The sequence below is a fragment of the Zootoca vivipara genome, chromosome 3 (assembly GCF_963506605.1).
Source record: "Zootoca vivipara chromosome 3, rZooViv1.1, whole genome shotgun sequence".
NCBI classification, from domain to species: Eukaryota; Metazoa; Chordata; class Lepidosauria; order Squamata; family Lacertidae; genus Zootoca; species Zootoca vivipara.
Genome location: NC_083278.1, coordinates 8,441,852 through 8,454,419, shown reverse-complemented (window position 1 = coordinate 8,454,419; position 12,568 = coordinate 8,441,852). Strand labels below are relative to the sequence as shown.

The 12,568-nt window shown below is 44.2% G+C and overlaps 1 protein-coding gene across 1 annotated transcript in view; it reads right to left on the bottom strand.

Annotated features, from left to right (window-relative positions):
- The window catches only part of WDFY2 (WD repeat and FYVE domain containing 2), a 43,843-nt gene that overhangs the window by 10,690 nt on the left and 20,585 nt on the right, over positions 1-12,568 (bottom strand). Inside the window, exons 3-6 of the mRNA XM_060272374.1 lie at positions 11,368-11,441; positions 5,900-5,954; positions 2,684-2,834; positions 1,543-1,655 (exon numbers count right to left, since the gene is read on the bottom strand). Of these exons, the coding sequence (XP_060128357.1) occupies positions 1,543-1,655; positions 2,684-2,834; positions 5,900-5,954; positions 11,368-11,441 (393 nt within the window). The remainder of the gene's footprint in view (positions 1-1,542; positions 1,656-2,683; positions 2,835-5,899; positions 5,955-11,367; positions 11,442-12,568) is intronic.

Below are 12,568 nucleotides of genomic sequence, written 5' to 3'. Positions count from 1 at the left end.
TGTGCAATCCCTCAGTGACAGTACAGTGGTGCCTCGCTAGACGAATTTAATTCGTTCCACGGGTCTTTTCTTATAACGAAAAATTCGTCTAGCGAATCCCATAGGAATGCATTGAATTTTTTTTTGTCCATAGGAACGCATTAATTGAATTTCAATGCATTCCCATGGGAAACCGTGATTCGCTAGAAGAATTTTTCGTAAAACGAATTCGCCTAGCGAGGCAACCTCCGCTCGAAAAATCCTTTCGTTAAGCGGAAATTTCGTTAAGCAGGGCATTCGTTAAGCGAGGCACCACTGTACAGCTTTGTGAACTACCACTTGTGCTTTGGGAACTTTGAAACTTATTGCACTAACGTATGTCTACCTGATTTATTTATTTATTTATTTATTTTTTGAAGCTGAGTAGCAACAGGGAGTCAGTAGTGGGGATGGTGAGGCAGAAGACCCTGGGCCCAAGCACACATGCATATTGTATAAAGGTGCAAAGCCCTTCTTGCGCACCCTGTGAAACATAAATGCGCAGAGTTTTTAAAAAACTAGGCAACGGCTGCCTGCCCGCAACTCCTGAGCCTCCCCCAATCAGTCAAAACAAAGGATGAAGGGGGCAGGAGAGCTGTACTGCCGGACATCCCCGGTTCCCCTTTGGCGGTGGTGGCAGCAGCAGCAGCAGCAGTCAGCAGCCCAGAGCCAGCCTGGTAGCGCAGTTGGCTCTGGTTGGCTTCAGGAGCTGCTTGCTGCCGTGGCACTCGCTATTTTTCCTCACGGGAAGTCCCCATATGATGTGTTGCGCACAAGACACATCATGTGAGGACTTCCGGTGAGGAAAAATGATGGGCGCCACAGCAGCGAGCAGCTCCTGAAGCCAACCAGAGCCAACTGCGCTACCAGGCTGACTCCGGGCTGCTGAGACTGCCGCTGCCACGTTTCCCGGGGACAGAGTTGCAAATCTGGGGAAATTCCGGGGACGGAATTTGTCTGGGGACAGATTTACAAATCCGGCGACTGTCCCCGGGAACCAGAGACGTCTGGTAACCCTACACTACCGGTAATGTTATGTTGGATCTCTCTGCGTTTACAAAATGCTGCACAAGTTGCATGGCCCTGTAAATCTTCAATAAATTTCAAGCAACCCCAACAGCAAGGGAAAACGTATTGCGAAGATTGAAGCAACTCCCACAGCCTGAGGTGTAGCACTGGGGGGGGGGGGGTTGCACTGGGTGCCACGCCATGGGGGTTGCACTTACCGCGGGGCCTGGCCTGCAGCGTGCCTGAGCCACGCATCTCTCCTGGGAGTGAAGTGGTGGCTCAGGCACCTGCAGGCTCCACGCTGCCCAGAAGTCTTGCGCAGCTGAGGGGGAGGCAGCAGCAGACCCCATGGGTGGCTTGCCCTGGCACAGGGCACACACACCTCCTTGGGCACCTGAGCAGCTAGCTATGCTGCTGCCCACAGCTAAGAGGCAGTTTCCTCACCACTTGCATGGCGTTCCCCATTAGTATTCATATATAGCAATCCCAAGGGACTAAATATGCACCGAGTCATACCTGTATGTCCCCTAAAAGTTGTGATCAGGTTGCTGTTCTCTTGGTCCAGTTTCAGGATGGTCACTTGCCCAGAATGATCACCGATAAAAACATGCCGGGTCTCCATATCAAATCTGGCAAGGAAGCACTCAGGAATCAAACAAAGTTCCAACTTTTAAAAAAGTGTGTGTGTTGCTACCTTTTTGAATGACTTTGCACAGCAATCCCCAAAGGACTACGGTTGCACCTCAGGGCTGCTGGGCAAGAGGCAACATCTGTACAATTAATCTGGCAAGCAGTTGAGCACTGCAGCTGGGTACTGCCATGCTCACAACTCACAGTCAGGCTTCCACTGCTCAACCTCAACAAGATCATGGTCCCTGGAAAGAGATGCTTTTCATCATGCGTCTGTGCATGCCAGAAAATACCTGGGCAATGGAAACTTTAAGTCTCATGCACGAGAGGAAAGGACTATTGGATGAATGGATCTATTCATGTTTTTCAGTGACGGTAAATTCATTTTCTATGTGGCACCAACAAATTTCTGCCTTGGTAATAACGTTTGTCTTTACAGAACACACTCTCGGAGGCATTCATTCATTCAAATGCAGACATACACATTTCCACTAGTTAACCCCAGCAGCAAGCAACACACAAACCAAAAATGCTAGTGTAAGTCAGCGCTTAAACCTCAGAATGTTAATTAACCGCAACCAACCACAAACATGAAATCTTGCTGCCCAGATTTGCATCCCTAATTCATGTTACAGTTGTTGTTTCCCTGAGATGTTAAAGCTGACTTGAAATTAATAACTTGGAAAGTGGTTAAAGGATTGCTTTTTGAGGGGGAAAAGGTTATTTAAGAAAAGGTTTGGATTCCCCTAATGGCACAAGATAAAATTATTTGCTGTTTATACTGCTTATATGTTGTGACCTGCTGCAAGGCTCAGTTTACTTTTGGCAGCTATTTTTGGCAGCAAAGTCACTTTTATAAATTCTATGCTCACCATTTTTGGAGCACAACAAGGTTATGAAAATGTAAACTTTGAAAGCTCTTTTAAATCCTTAAGAATTAAAGCAACACACACACACACACACACACACACACACACACACACACACACCCTGGCCAAAAAAATGCCACAATTACTGTAAAGGATACTGGAGTCCACAAGCACCTGCACTAATGCGGTAACTGCCAAGTCGCTGCCCACTTTCTGAGCAATGCCACGTGAAATGCTTATCCTGTCCTATGCTCAGGATCCATTCCATCTCCAGAACAAACAGAACCATCAAAACCCTGCTCTGGTGAGCTGCAAAAGGAACGAGGAAGAGAGGCATTAACATCTTGTGTGGGAGCTTCTCCATCTCTTTTCTCCATCTCCACCTCCCATTTTCCACTCCATCCTTACGCTTCCCCAAAGATATTCACATTTCTTCCATGCTACCCTAATCTGTGCTATTTTCATGTATTCTTTCATGCCGTTAAAATGGGGTGGGAGGATCAGGCCTGATGTAAGCCTGATTGAGCTGGAGAGAAGCAAAGTGTTGGTGGGGTTCTGTGTGTTTGGGGTGGGGTGGAGAAATAATAGTTGGCTGAATAGAGTACACGGCCGTAAAAATGTGCTGCCATTAAATGCGGTGTTTTGGATATCAGAAAAACACAACTGACCAAAAGAAGAGGCAGCAAAATGCCAGTGTGAGCTATTCCTGCTTTCAGTGACCATAGTTCTTTCACAAGGGGAGAGAGACCTGAGGTTCTCCAGATGTTGGGTGATGGGACCGCAGCCCAGCAACATCTGGAAGGCCACAGGTTCCCCAGCCCTGTTCAACACCGATAGGAGAGAACAAAGGGAACAGAAGCCTCTGCAATCATGCCACATTTAAGATTCCAAAATTGTTACAACATCAATTTTGTGGGTTGTTTTTTCCCAAGGTCCACCACAGCAGAGTTAGCCATGTTATTTGCATTCTCCCCATTAAAAGCTGGGGAACAAACCAACAAGCATCTGTTCAATCCAATTACCGTATGTTATTTATTATTGCTGTTATTTATTAACCACCATCTACATATATGCCTAGGGATGCAGGTGGCATTGTGGGTTAAACGACAGAGCCTAGGGCTTGCTGATCAGAAGGTCAGCGGTTCGAATTCCTGCGACGGAGTAAGCTCCCGTTGTTCGGTCCCTGCTCCTGCCCACCTAGCAGTTCGAAAGCATGTCAAAGTGCAAGTAGATAAATAGGTACCACTCTGACGGGAAGGTAAACGGCATTCTGGTTCGCCAGAAGCGGCTCTGTCATGCTGGCCACATGACCTGGAAGCTGTACGCCAGCTCCCTCGGCCAATAGAGCGAGATGAGCGCCGCAACCCCAGAGTTGGTCACGACTGGACCTAATGGTCAGGGGTCCCTTTACCTTACATATATGCCTTAGGGCAATGTACGCAATTGTGGTAATAACAACTAAAAAATGAATTAGAATGGTGATTAGCCTTCTTCCTCTCATCAGCTCCATGGTGCAGAACATCGATGCTATTCAAGACAGCTTTTGTTAAGGAAACCACTGTTTTGGAACACCATGCTTTTGGATTCCCAAAAGCTGGCGCTTTGACTAAAATGTTAGAAATGTGTATGCCGCTGAGCACAAGAAAGCACAAGGGGGAGAGGTGTGGCAGCTGCAGCATGCACATTGCACAAGCCAGAGCACAGCTTAAGTACTCTGGGGAGGATAAAGAGAAGGCTGGAGAGAACTAAAGGATGTGATGAGAAATTGGCTTTGGTGAGAAAACTGGCTTCCCACAGTTGTCGCCTATAACAGGTAGCACAGCATTGCCAAGAGGTGCTCTAGGAAGCATGAGTCCTAACAATAGGTTTATTAAACACCTCCGCGAGCTTTGAAAAACCGAATGCAAACTGCAAACATAGTGTACAGACCAAACAGGTATAAAATTATAATGAAATCAGTGGGGTTTTTTTAAGAGGCCAGAGCTGAGCAGCTCTAGGAGACCTTAAGTATCAATGTTCACCTTATAGCAGGGTCCCCAAACTACGGCCCCCGGGCCGGATGCGGCCCAATCGGCCTTCCAATCCGGCCCGCGACGACCCCCGCCGCCCGCTGCCGCCGCCCGCTCTCACAGCGCGCGGCGCAGCGACGATCTAAAAAATCGGCAAAAAATCGCCGAAAATCCTTTGTGCGCATGCGTATGGGCCTCTCCCGACCCGGAAGAGGTCATTTCTGGTGCACTTCCGGGTCGGGGGAGGCCCATACGCATGCGCACAAGCGATTTTCTGCGATTTCTCCCCGCCCGTGTGCGTGTGCGCATGCGCACGGGCGCACACTCCCCCGCCCTCCGGCCTGCTGCGCGCGCACTCCCCTGCCCTCCGGCCCACCGCGCGGTCGGCGCGGCGGGCACTGGCCAGCCGCGCGGTAAGTCTGGGGACCCCTGCCTTATAGCTTTGAGAACTTCAGATTTAACTATCATTCAAGTTACAATTCTTTGTGGAGTCCAATGCACAAGGCTGTCTTTTTGAAGTGCATAAAGCTTCCAGAACTATTTCCTGCTCCATTAAAAGAGAGAGAGAGAGTTCAGCTATTCCTAAGGGATTTGCTATGGATCTGGGGGCCTGAAAGATGCCACACATAGGGAAGAGGCTGAGCTGATTTCGCTTTGTAAGCGACAAAACACAGAACAGAACAATAAATGAAATGCATAGAAATGTAATGTCATTCTTTAAATGCCTTTCACTCTGTCCCTGTAATTCTCCTGACAGTGTTTAGAGGTGTGGGTGGTCATTCTGATCCACGTATAGCAAACTGCCCCTTCGTTTGATCTCTGAATCTCATGTTCTGCAACCATGTGGTATCTGAAGAAGTGTGCATGCACACGAAAGCTTATACCCAGAGCAAACTTAGTTGGTCTCTAAGGTGCTACTGGACAATTTGTTAATTTATTTTGACTGAATGTGGTGTTTTTGTTACTATACTATGTTTTCACAAAAAAGCAATAGATCTGGGAAGTATACAATTCATTTCAAACTCACTTAACATTTTCAAAGTGCATACTTGAAAAATGATCAAGTTCTCTTTTTAAAAAAGTGAATTCATTTCAAAAACATAAACACAATAGCAGCTGAACTATTGCTTCATAATTAACAGTGAAGAGGACAGAACAGATTAAAAGTTTGGGAGATGTTTTTGGCTTGTTTGCAAAACCATTCTAAACTTTTCCAGAAAACAGTCTCAGGCCTGCCAGAACTTTAAAAAGAGCTGATCTAAATATTCATAAGCCTATGTGGTTTCTCGTTTTGAAGGCCTATGAGGCAAGATAAGATCAAAGTAAACCTCTTTTTTTGTCTACAAGTAAGATTGCATCTCTTACCCTGGTAACTTTTAACTGGAGTCATCTTGTTGTAATCTTCTGATAAAATAAATTCCTGGAAAATAACAAAGTAGCCACTTTAGAATATGAAGTATGTAGTATCTATAGAGTAGTTTGCAATGTAATGTTTCTTGTTAAAATCCAAGAATTTATCACTTTGTTCATTACTCTGGATTGGAGTAATCAACATGTGTGGAAAGTTAAGCTCATCAACTCCATCTGCCCAGTTAGCAATACAGAAGAGCTGTGTATAATGGGTATCACAGTTGGGGATGCATGGAACCTACGTATATCCCTGGTCTTTTTCTCTGCCTCCTCACACTCTGGAGATAGCTGTGGAAAGTCCACAGTATGGCTTGCATATCTTTGCTTTCCTCAATACACTTGTGGGCACGCAGCATTGCCTCCTTACTCCATCCTCCAAAACAGCAGAGATGCATTACAGCAATGGGCTAGAAGCAGTGTGCGTGTTTACTAGTTGTGGAAGGAAATTCGTATTTCCACTGAGAACACATCAAGAGAGCCACCCTCAGATTCAGTTTCTGCTTCTCCCTGTCCCCCTTTTTGTCAGGTACATGCAATCATTTTAGTTTATTTTCTTACAGAAAATATTTATAGGCTGCCTTTATAGAACTCATGCAAGATCGCTTACACAACAGTTAAATATACAAGTTGTGTATATTGTTTATGTTCTTTTTCTCCGGCGGTGAGTCAGTCAGATATCCAGAACCTTGTCTCTGATTATAACAGGTCCCCCAACTGGCAAGACAAACATATACATGTCCGAAGAACTATTGCCAAGGAAATAGTGCTCATTACTCGTGTCTCATTCTAATTCAACAGGAAGTTAAAGGGTACTGGCTCCTTTGAGCCCAAGGAAGTGAGACTTCTATGCCACTCTGATGTTACCGTTTCACAATACTGACGATGAGACTCAGGAGTGCTGTTCGTTCAGGCCAAGCATCTGTGTCTTTAGGCAGGCATGTGATTTAGATTAAGAAGCAGAAGGGAAAGTTGTGCAAGGCAGCTTTGAGGAAGGAATCAAATGAGGAACTAATAGCGAGGACAAAATGAGAGGACGCCAAAATCCTATCCCAATTTTTTTTTCTATAAAGTACTGAATAAGAAAGGTAAATGTGGATATCTCAGAAACCCAGCTTAGCACAGATCTCAAAAGGGTGACAAATTTACATGAAGGTAGCACAAAGTCATGTGGAGAAACTGAAAATTACAGGTCACCCAAGTTTGTTTGGTTTTTTTTAACTCAATGACTTTAAGACTTTAAGACAGACGTAACATGACACATCAGCCTGGGTAGAACTGCATCCCTGCCCAGAGCTTTGCTTGTGGTTTTTGCTGCTTCACATAACAAGCAAAGCTAAATGCTCAACTTTCTCACATGGATATCTTCCTCTGGAGCCCAGTCAGGCATTACCGCTGCAATTTGACAATATTAAAAAGCAGAAATCCAGCTTTGCCCTTTGTGTTCTGTTCGTATGCAAATATTTATTATTTTGAATTGCCATACAAACCCCAGCATGGTAACCTAGATGATTCTAATGTTTACTGTAACAGCAGTAAGCCTTGTGAAAAAGGGGGGGGGAAGCTACTCATAGCAATCACTGGAAACTTGTCAATAAAACAGAAGCCAGACTTTACTGACTATGCTACCAGTACAGATCAATATCCAACTCTGACTTCACTCAAATATGCTTATTGATCTTATGGTATCCTACGGTCAATTCCCTGCTGGCAGTTTCATTTCTGTTATCCATTCTACTTCCTCTCTGCAGCTTAGGAAGGAGAATGGAGGTTCCTTCCCTCCACTTCAGTCGACTCCTTTGCAGCCAGGCCTCAAGAAAGGCAAGACTCTAATGGCCTTGATTTTTGGACTCTTACATGCCAAAGACAACACAGCTTTGTAATGCTGTGAAGATTCAGCAACACACTGACTTAAGGGGGGGGGCATTCTTTTAAAAATCCCAGGAGAATCCCACCCTCTCTTGGGAGTGCACAAATTGTTCAGGATTAAAAGAGAATAAAAGCTTCCAAATACAGAAAATGATCTATTTATTATCCAGTACATATGATGAAGCCTGGCCCAAATTAAAAAGGTGACCAGAATATATTTTGTTTGCTTTAAAGAAAGTGCATTTTAAAGAGTGCACATCTGTTGGAATAAATTGATAGAGAAGATAAAGAAATCCAAGATTTCTGAAGACAAGGATTTGGAAAAAGAATGAAGCTGGAGGAGACAGCTGGAAGGGAAAGGGGGGGAAAACAATATTGTTTGCTCTCATTTCTTCCCAACACCTCTTTAAAATGTTGTCATTGGCTTGCACAAAATTAAACAAACGCAATGGAAGAACAACAGCGTTTGTTGTGTGGTGAGCGACCCTGTGATCACACCTACAAGTTGTGTGAACAAATAACTACTGTGAAAGATGTGCCCCCCTTTTAGTATGATAAAAAGGGGAGCAAGCTACAAGAAAAACGATTGAGGCTGAAATTGTGTGACTGGTATGCTGCACAACTGCAAGTACCCCAAATAGTCCAGTGAATTCAGCTCAGCCCCATCCCTGAGACACATGCTCTTAATCAGCTGGTGAGTTAACTTTTTTTCTTCAGGAACCCAAAAACTCTCAGAGGTTTACAAAAGATAAAACAGTAAAATCAAGAAAAACGTCACACCTATGCTTTAAAACACACGACAGTCAAAATACTAAAACAGATTTAAGGTTACCTGAAGTTTCTAAGCATCTGGGTAGGCTTGTCTAAACAGGAATGTTTTTAGCAGGTGGTGCTTGCTAGATCTCAATAGACAGGGAGTTCCAAAGTTTAGGTGCTTCCCCACTAAATGATAAGAGTTCTGACAAGCCACTCTTCTCATTGGCAAAGCCAGTTCCAAGCCGTTTTGCTGTCGTAAGACAAGATGGTGCCCTCAACTCCTCATAGACTAGCTCATGGTGAATCTTACTTCAACGCTGGTGACAGGAGTGTGTCCTCCACCTCACCCAAGGGAGGGATATAGCTTAAGTGGTGCAGGGCAGGTCACATGTAGCTGTTTGTTTAACCTAAACTTAACTCTAGATTCTTGCTCTTCTGGATACTGTTCATTTGGAGATTGTTAGCCAAAGCGACAGGAGCTCCCTTTGTGACACTCAGTAGTAAGGTTTGGTCTATCTAAGCCAGGCTTCCTCAACCTTGGCCCCCCAGATGTTTTGAGACTACAATCCCCATCATCCCTGACCACAGGTCCTGCAAGCTAGGGATCATGGGAGTTGTAGGCCAAAAACATCTGGAGGGCTAAGGTTGAGGAAGCCTGATCTAGGCAGTTGTGTTTTGGCTGCTTGCATTGATATTTTGACTGATACAAGATCGTTAAAGCTGAAATGGACTTTTGCCATCTGTAAACTGTCTTTATTATTGGTGAACTGGAAAGTTTTACATCATTCTGCATTAAATTCATGCACCGATATTTATTTCAGGATTTTATTATGGTTCCTGCCAACCTAGCAGTTCAAAAGCACGTCAAAATGCAAGTAGATAAATAGGAACCGCTACAGCGGGAAGGTAAACGGTGTTTCCGTGTGCTGCTCTGGTTTGCCAGAAGCGGCTTTGTCATGCTGGCCACATGACCTGGAAGCTATACGCCGGCTCCCTCGGCCAATAATGCGAGATGAGCGCACAACCCCAGAGTCGGTCACGACTGGACCTAATGGTCAGGGGTCCCTTTACCTTTACCTTTATTATGGTTATACAATAATGTTTTTGTATTGTCACTGGGCAGTCTCCCCACCATGATATTTTATTGCTACATTTCATGTGTTGAATACCCATTTTACAGTCGTTCCTTCTACTTCATCTTCCATCTTGTTTAAGGCATCACTCAAAATATCTGAACTGCCTCAAAAGCCTTTCTGAAATTCAATAATATTTTCCTTCCGTTTACTCTGCCAATTGCGATCAAAAGAGCTGTGCTGGCGTAAAACCATGCTGACTGCTAGTAAACGCTTCCTTCCTTCCTTCTAGGCTCTTACGGGTTTGCTGTTTAATATCTGCTCTACTATCTTCTCAGGTCAAATGAAGTCAAATGAATGAGCCCAACAGAAAATTGCTGCTTCAATGATCAAATAGTATACTGTGCAAATTCTTACAGGGACCAAGCTAGTTTGCTCTGTACTTCCCTGTATGAAGGTTTCCACTTTGGAAAGTGGACCATCTAACTCCTGTGTGAAAGTCATCAACTATCATCTACCTGCAGCATAAACAGAGGGATGGGAGACATGGGATAGCATGGACTTCAAGAACTGGTGCCTAGTTGCCTTGTTTTCTCCTTCCTTCCCGCCTGTTTTGTTAAACATTTTAGAGTATAAACCTGCCAGCAGGGAATATCTTGTTTTTTATTAGTGCAGTGCTGAGTTATGTTTCAAGCAATTTGATGATTAGTAGTAATTCCACACCCCTCCCCAAAAGGAAGAGTATCAAGAAGATGACTCCAAGGGATGAGTCTCTGAACTGGGTGGAATGCACAACAGACAAGTTAAAACAGTCATTTTCCTGGACTTTAAAAAGAACTTTTTCATACCAGCTTTCAAGTGATACCACGTTTTATGTCCTTTTCTGAAATGCTGGTCTCCCATTCTTTCCCATTTTTATCTCACGTTTTAATATCAATGTGGCATCTGTAGAACTGTTCCATCGGTTTGCTGAAAGCCATGTTGTAAATTCTGTGACTTTAAAGGCAGGATGAAAGCCTCTAATACAAGAGACCTGGCTGATTTGAATTCAGACAAATCCAATGTTTTTGGAGCTGGTCCTTTGTTGCCCAGATCTCTTTTCACTATTCCCTACCCTGGTGTTTGCAAGTACTGCTACATGCCTCATTATTTGTGAGGACTGTGACAAAATAGGTCAGGAGGTCATTTCTGTTTTCCTCGAGCTCAGTGTAGTCTGCCTCACACAAGCATTACAGAACCATTACTGAACAGTGCTACAGCTAGGAATTTCCATCCACGGGGCAGGCTTCTAATTATTTGCACAAACCTGTCTCTGAACTCTTGGCACTGTACAAATCCATATACCTAGTAAATAAAGTAGGGGAAAATCAGGAGTTTTCTCAGAACACCACCCTTGATATACTGTAAACCACCTTGTGATCTTCAGGTGCAGGACAGTACAGAAATTTAATAAATAAAATAAATCAATATTTAAATGTTTTACTCATGATTATAGAAATGCTGTCCATGGGATCCAAGCCCCCTGATCATGGTCCCCTAGTTATGTGAGTGCTACTGAATGCAGGAATAAAATCTGCTTGCAACTTGCCATTTTCTGCACCATAGATTTCAGCACCATTCATCTGCCATTTAATCAAATGCTCAAAAAGAAATTCTCAGAACACATAGGCCTGCTTTGGGAGTGGATGGGGGCACATCTTAACTAGAAATCTTATCATGTGTACTTACTGAGATTGTGCCGTTATCTAGACCGACAGACAGCCTCCTTGTTTCTGGGTTAATGCACATGCACGAACACGGAGCTGAAAACGAACATATTGTTGAACTTAAGACCTTTACTGTTATTGCTCACAAATGTCAAAGGAAAATCAAGGCAGCTTTATTACAGTGTGGGAGACAGGGGCAGATGGGATGGGAAGATAGGAATCTAGTACATGTCACCTGTTGCTGGTGAACCTTTTAAATGCACTTTTGGGGAGCAAGGATTTCAGAGGGAGCAAGCTGGGATACCTTAGTTGGCAGAGGACGAGACTCTTAATCACAGGGTTGTAGATTCAAGCCCCATTGGGCTAAAGATTCCTGCATTACATGGGGTTGAACTAGACGGCTCTCGTGGTCCCTTCCAACTCTACAGTTCTATGATACTCAGTGTCTCCATGTTCTCAACCCTACGAACCATGAGCTGGGGATTAAAGTTTCAGAATAGGAAGCACATGGCAAGCTTGGGATGAATGTGCTGTTCAATGCTCCTCAAATCAGCTATGAGGCAACCAGGTGTGGATTAGTCTAATGCTCCTCCCATAAGTACACATGGTTGCTCGCCCACTAGATAGGAAATATAACTGAATTCACAACTTTGCCTTTTTCATGCTCTTCTGCACAGCTTGATGATAAATCCCCCAAATACTTCCTAGTTCTGTGCTGCCTTGGCTTTGAAACAGCATCCTAGCAACGTTATGTTCTGACAAGGTTCTACTTCTGCAGTCTCTATTCTTGTTTCAGTGGATACATGAATATACTCCTATATTTCAGCTTTAGCTTGCATTATAATTTGATAGCCTGCTTCTTTTGAATGCTAGATAAATACAGTATACCCTAATTAAATTTAGTTCCCTAATTATATTTATAGTGCGAGTAGATAAATAGGTACCGCTCCGGCAGGAAGGTAAACGGCGTTTCCATGCGCTGCTCTGGTTTCAGTGTTCCATTGTGCCTGAAGCGGCTTAGTCATGCTGGCCACATGACCTGGAAAAACTGTCTGCAGACAAATGCCGGCTCCCTTGGCCTGTAAAGCAAGATGAGCGCCGCAACCCCAAAGTCATTTGCGACTGGACTTATATATATCCAGTTCAAAATTTCTTTCAGCTTGCTTTGGGAGAACAATACTTTTTTTAAAGCCTGATTAATGTAGTCATTTTAAAGCCTACCG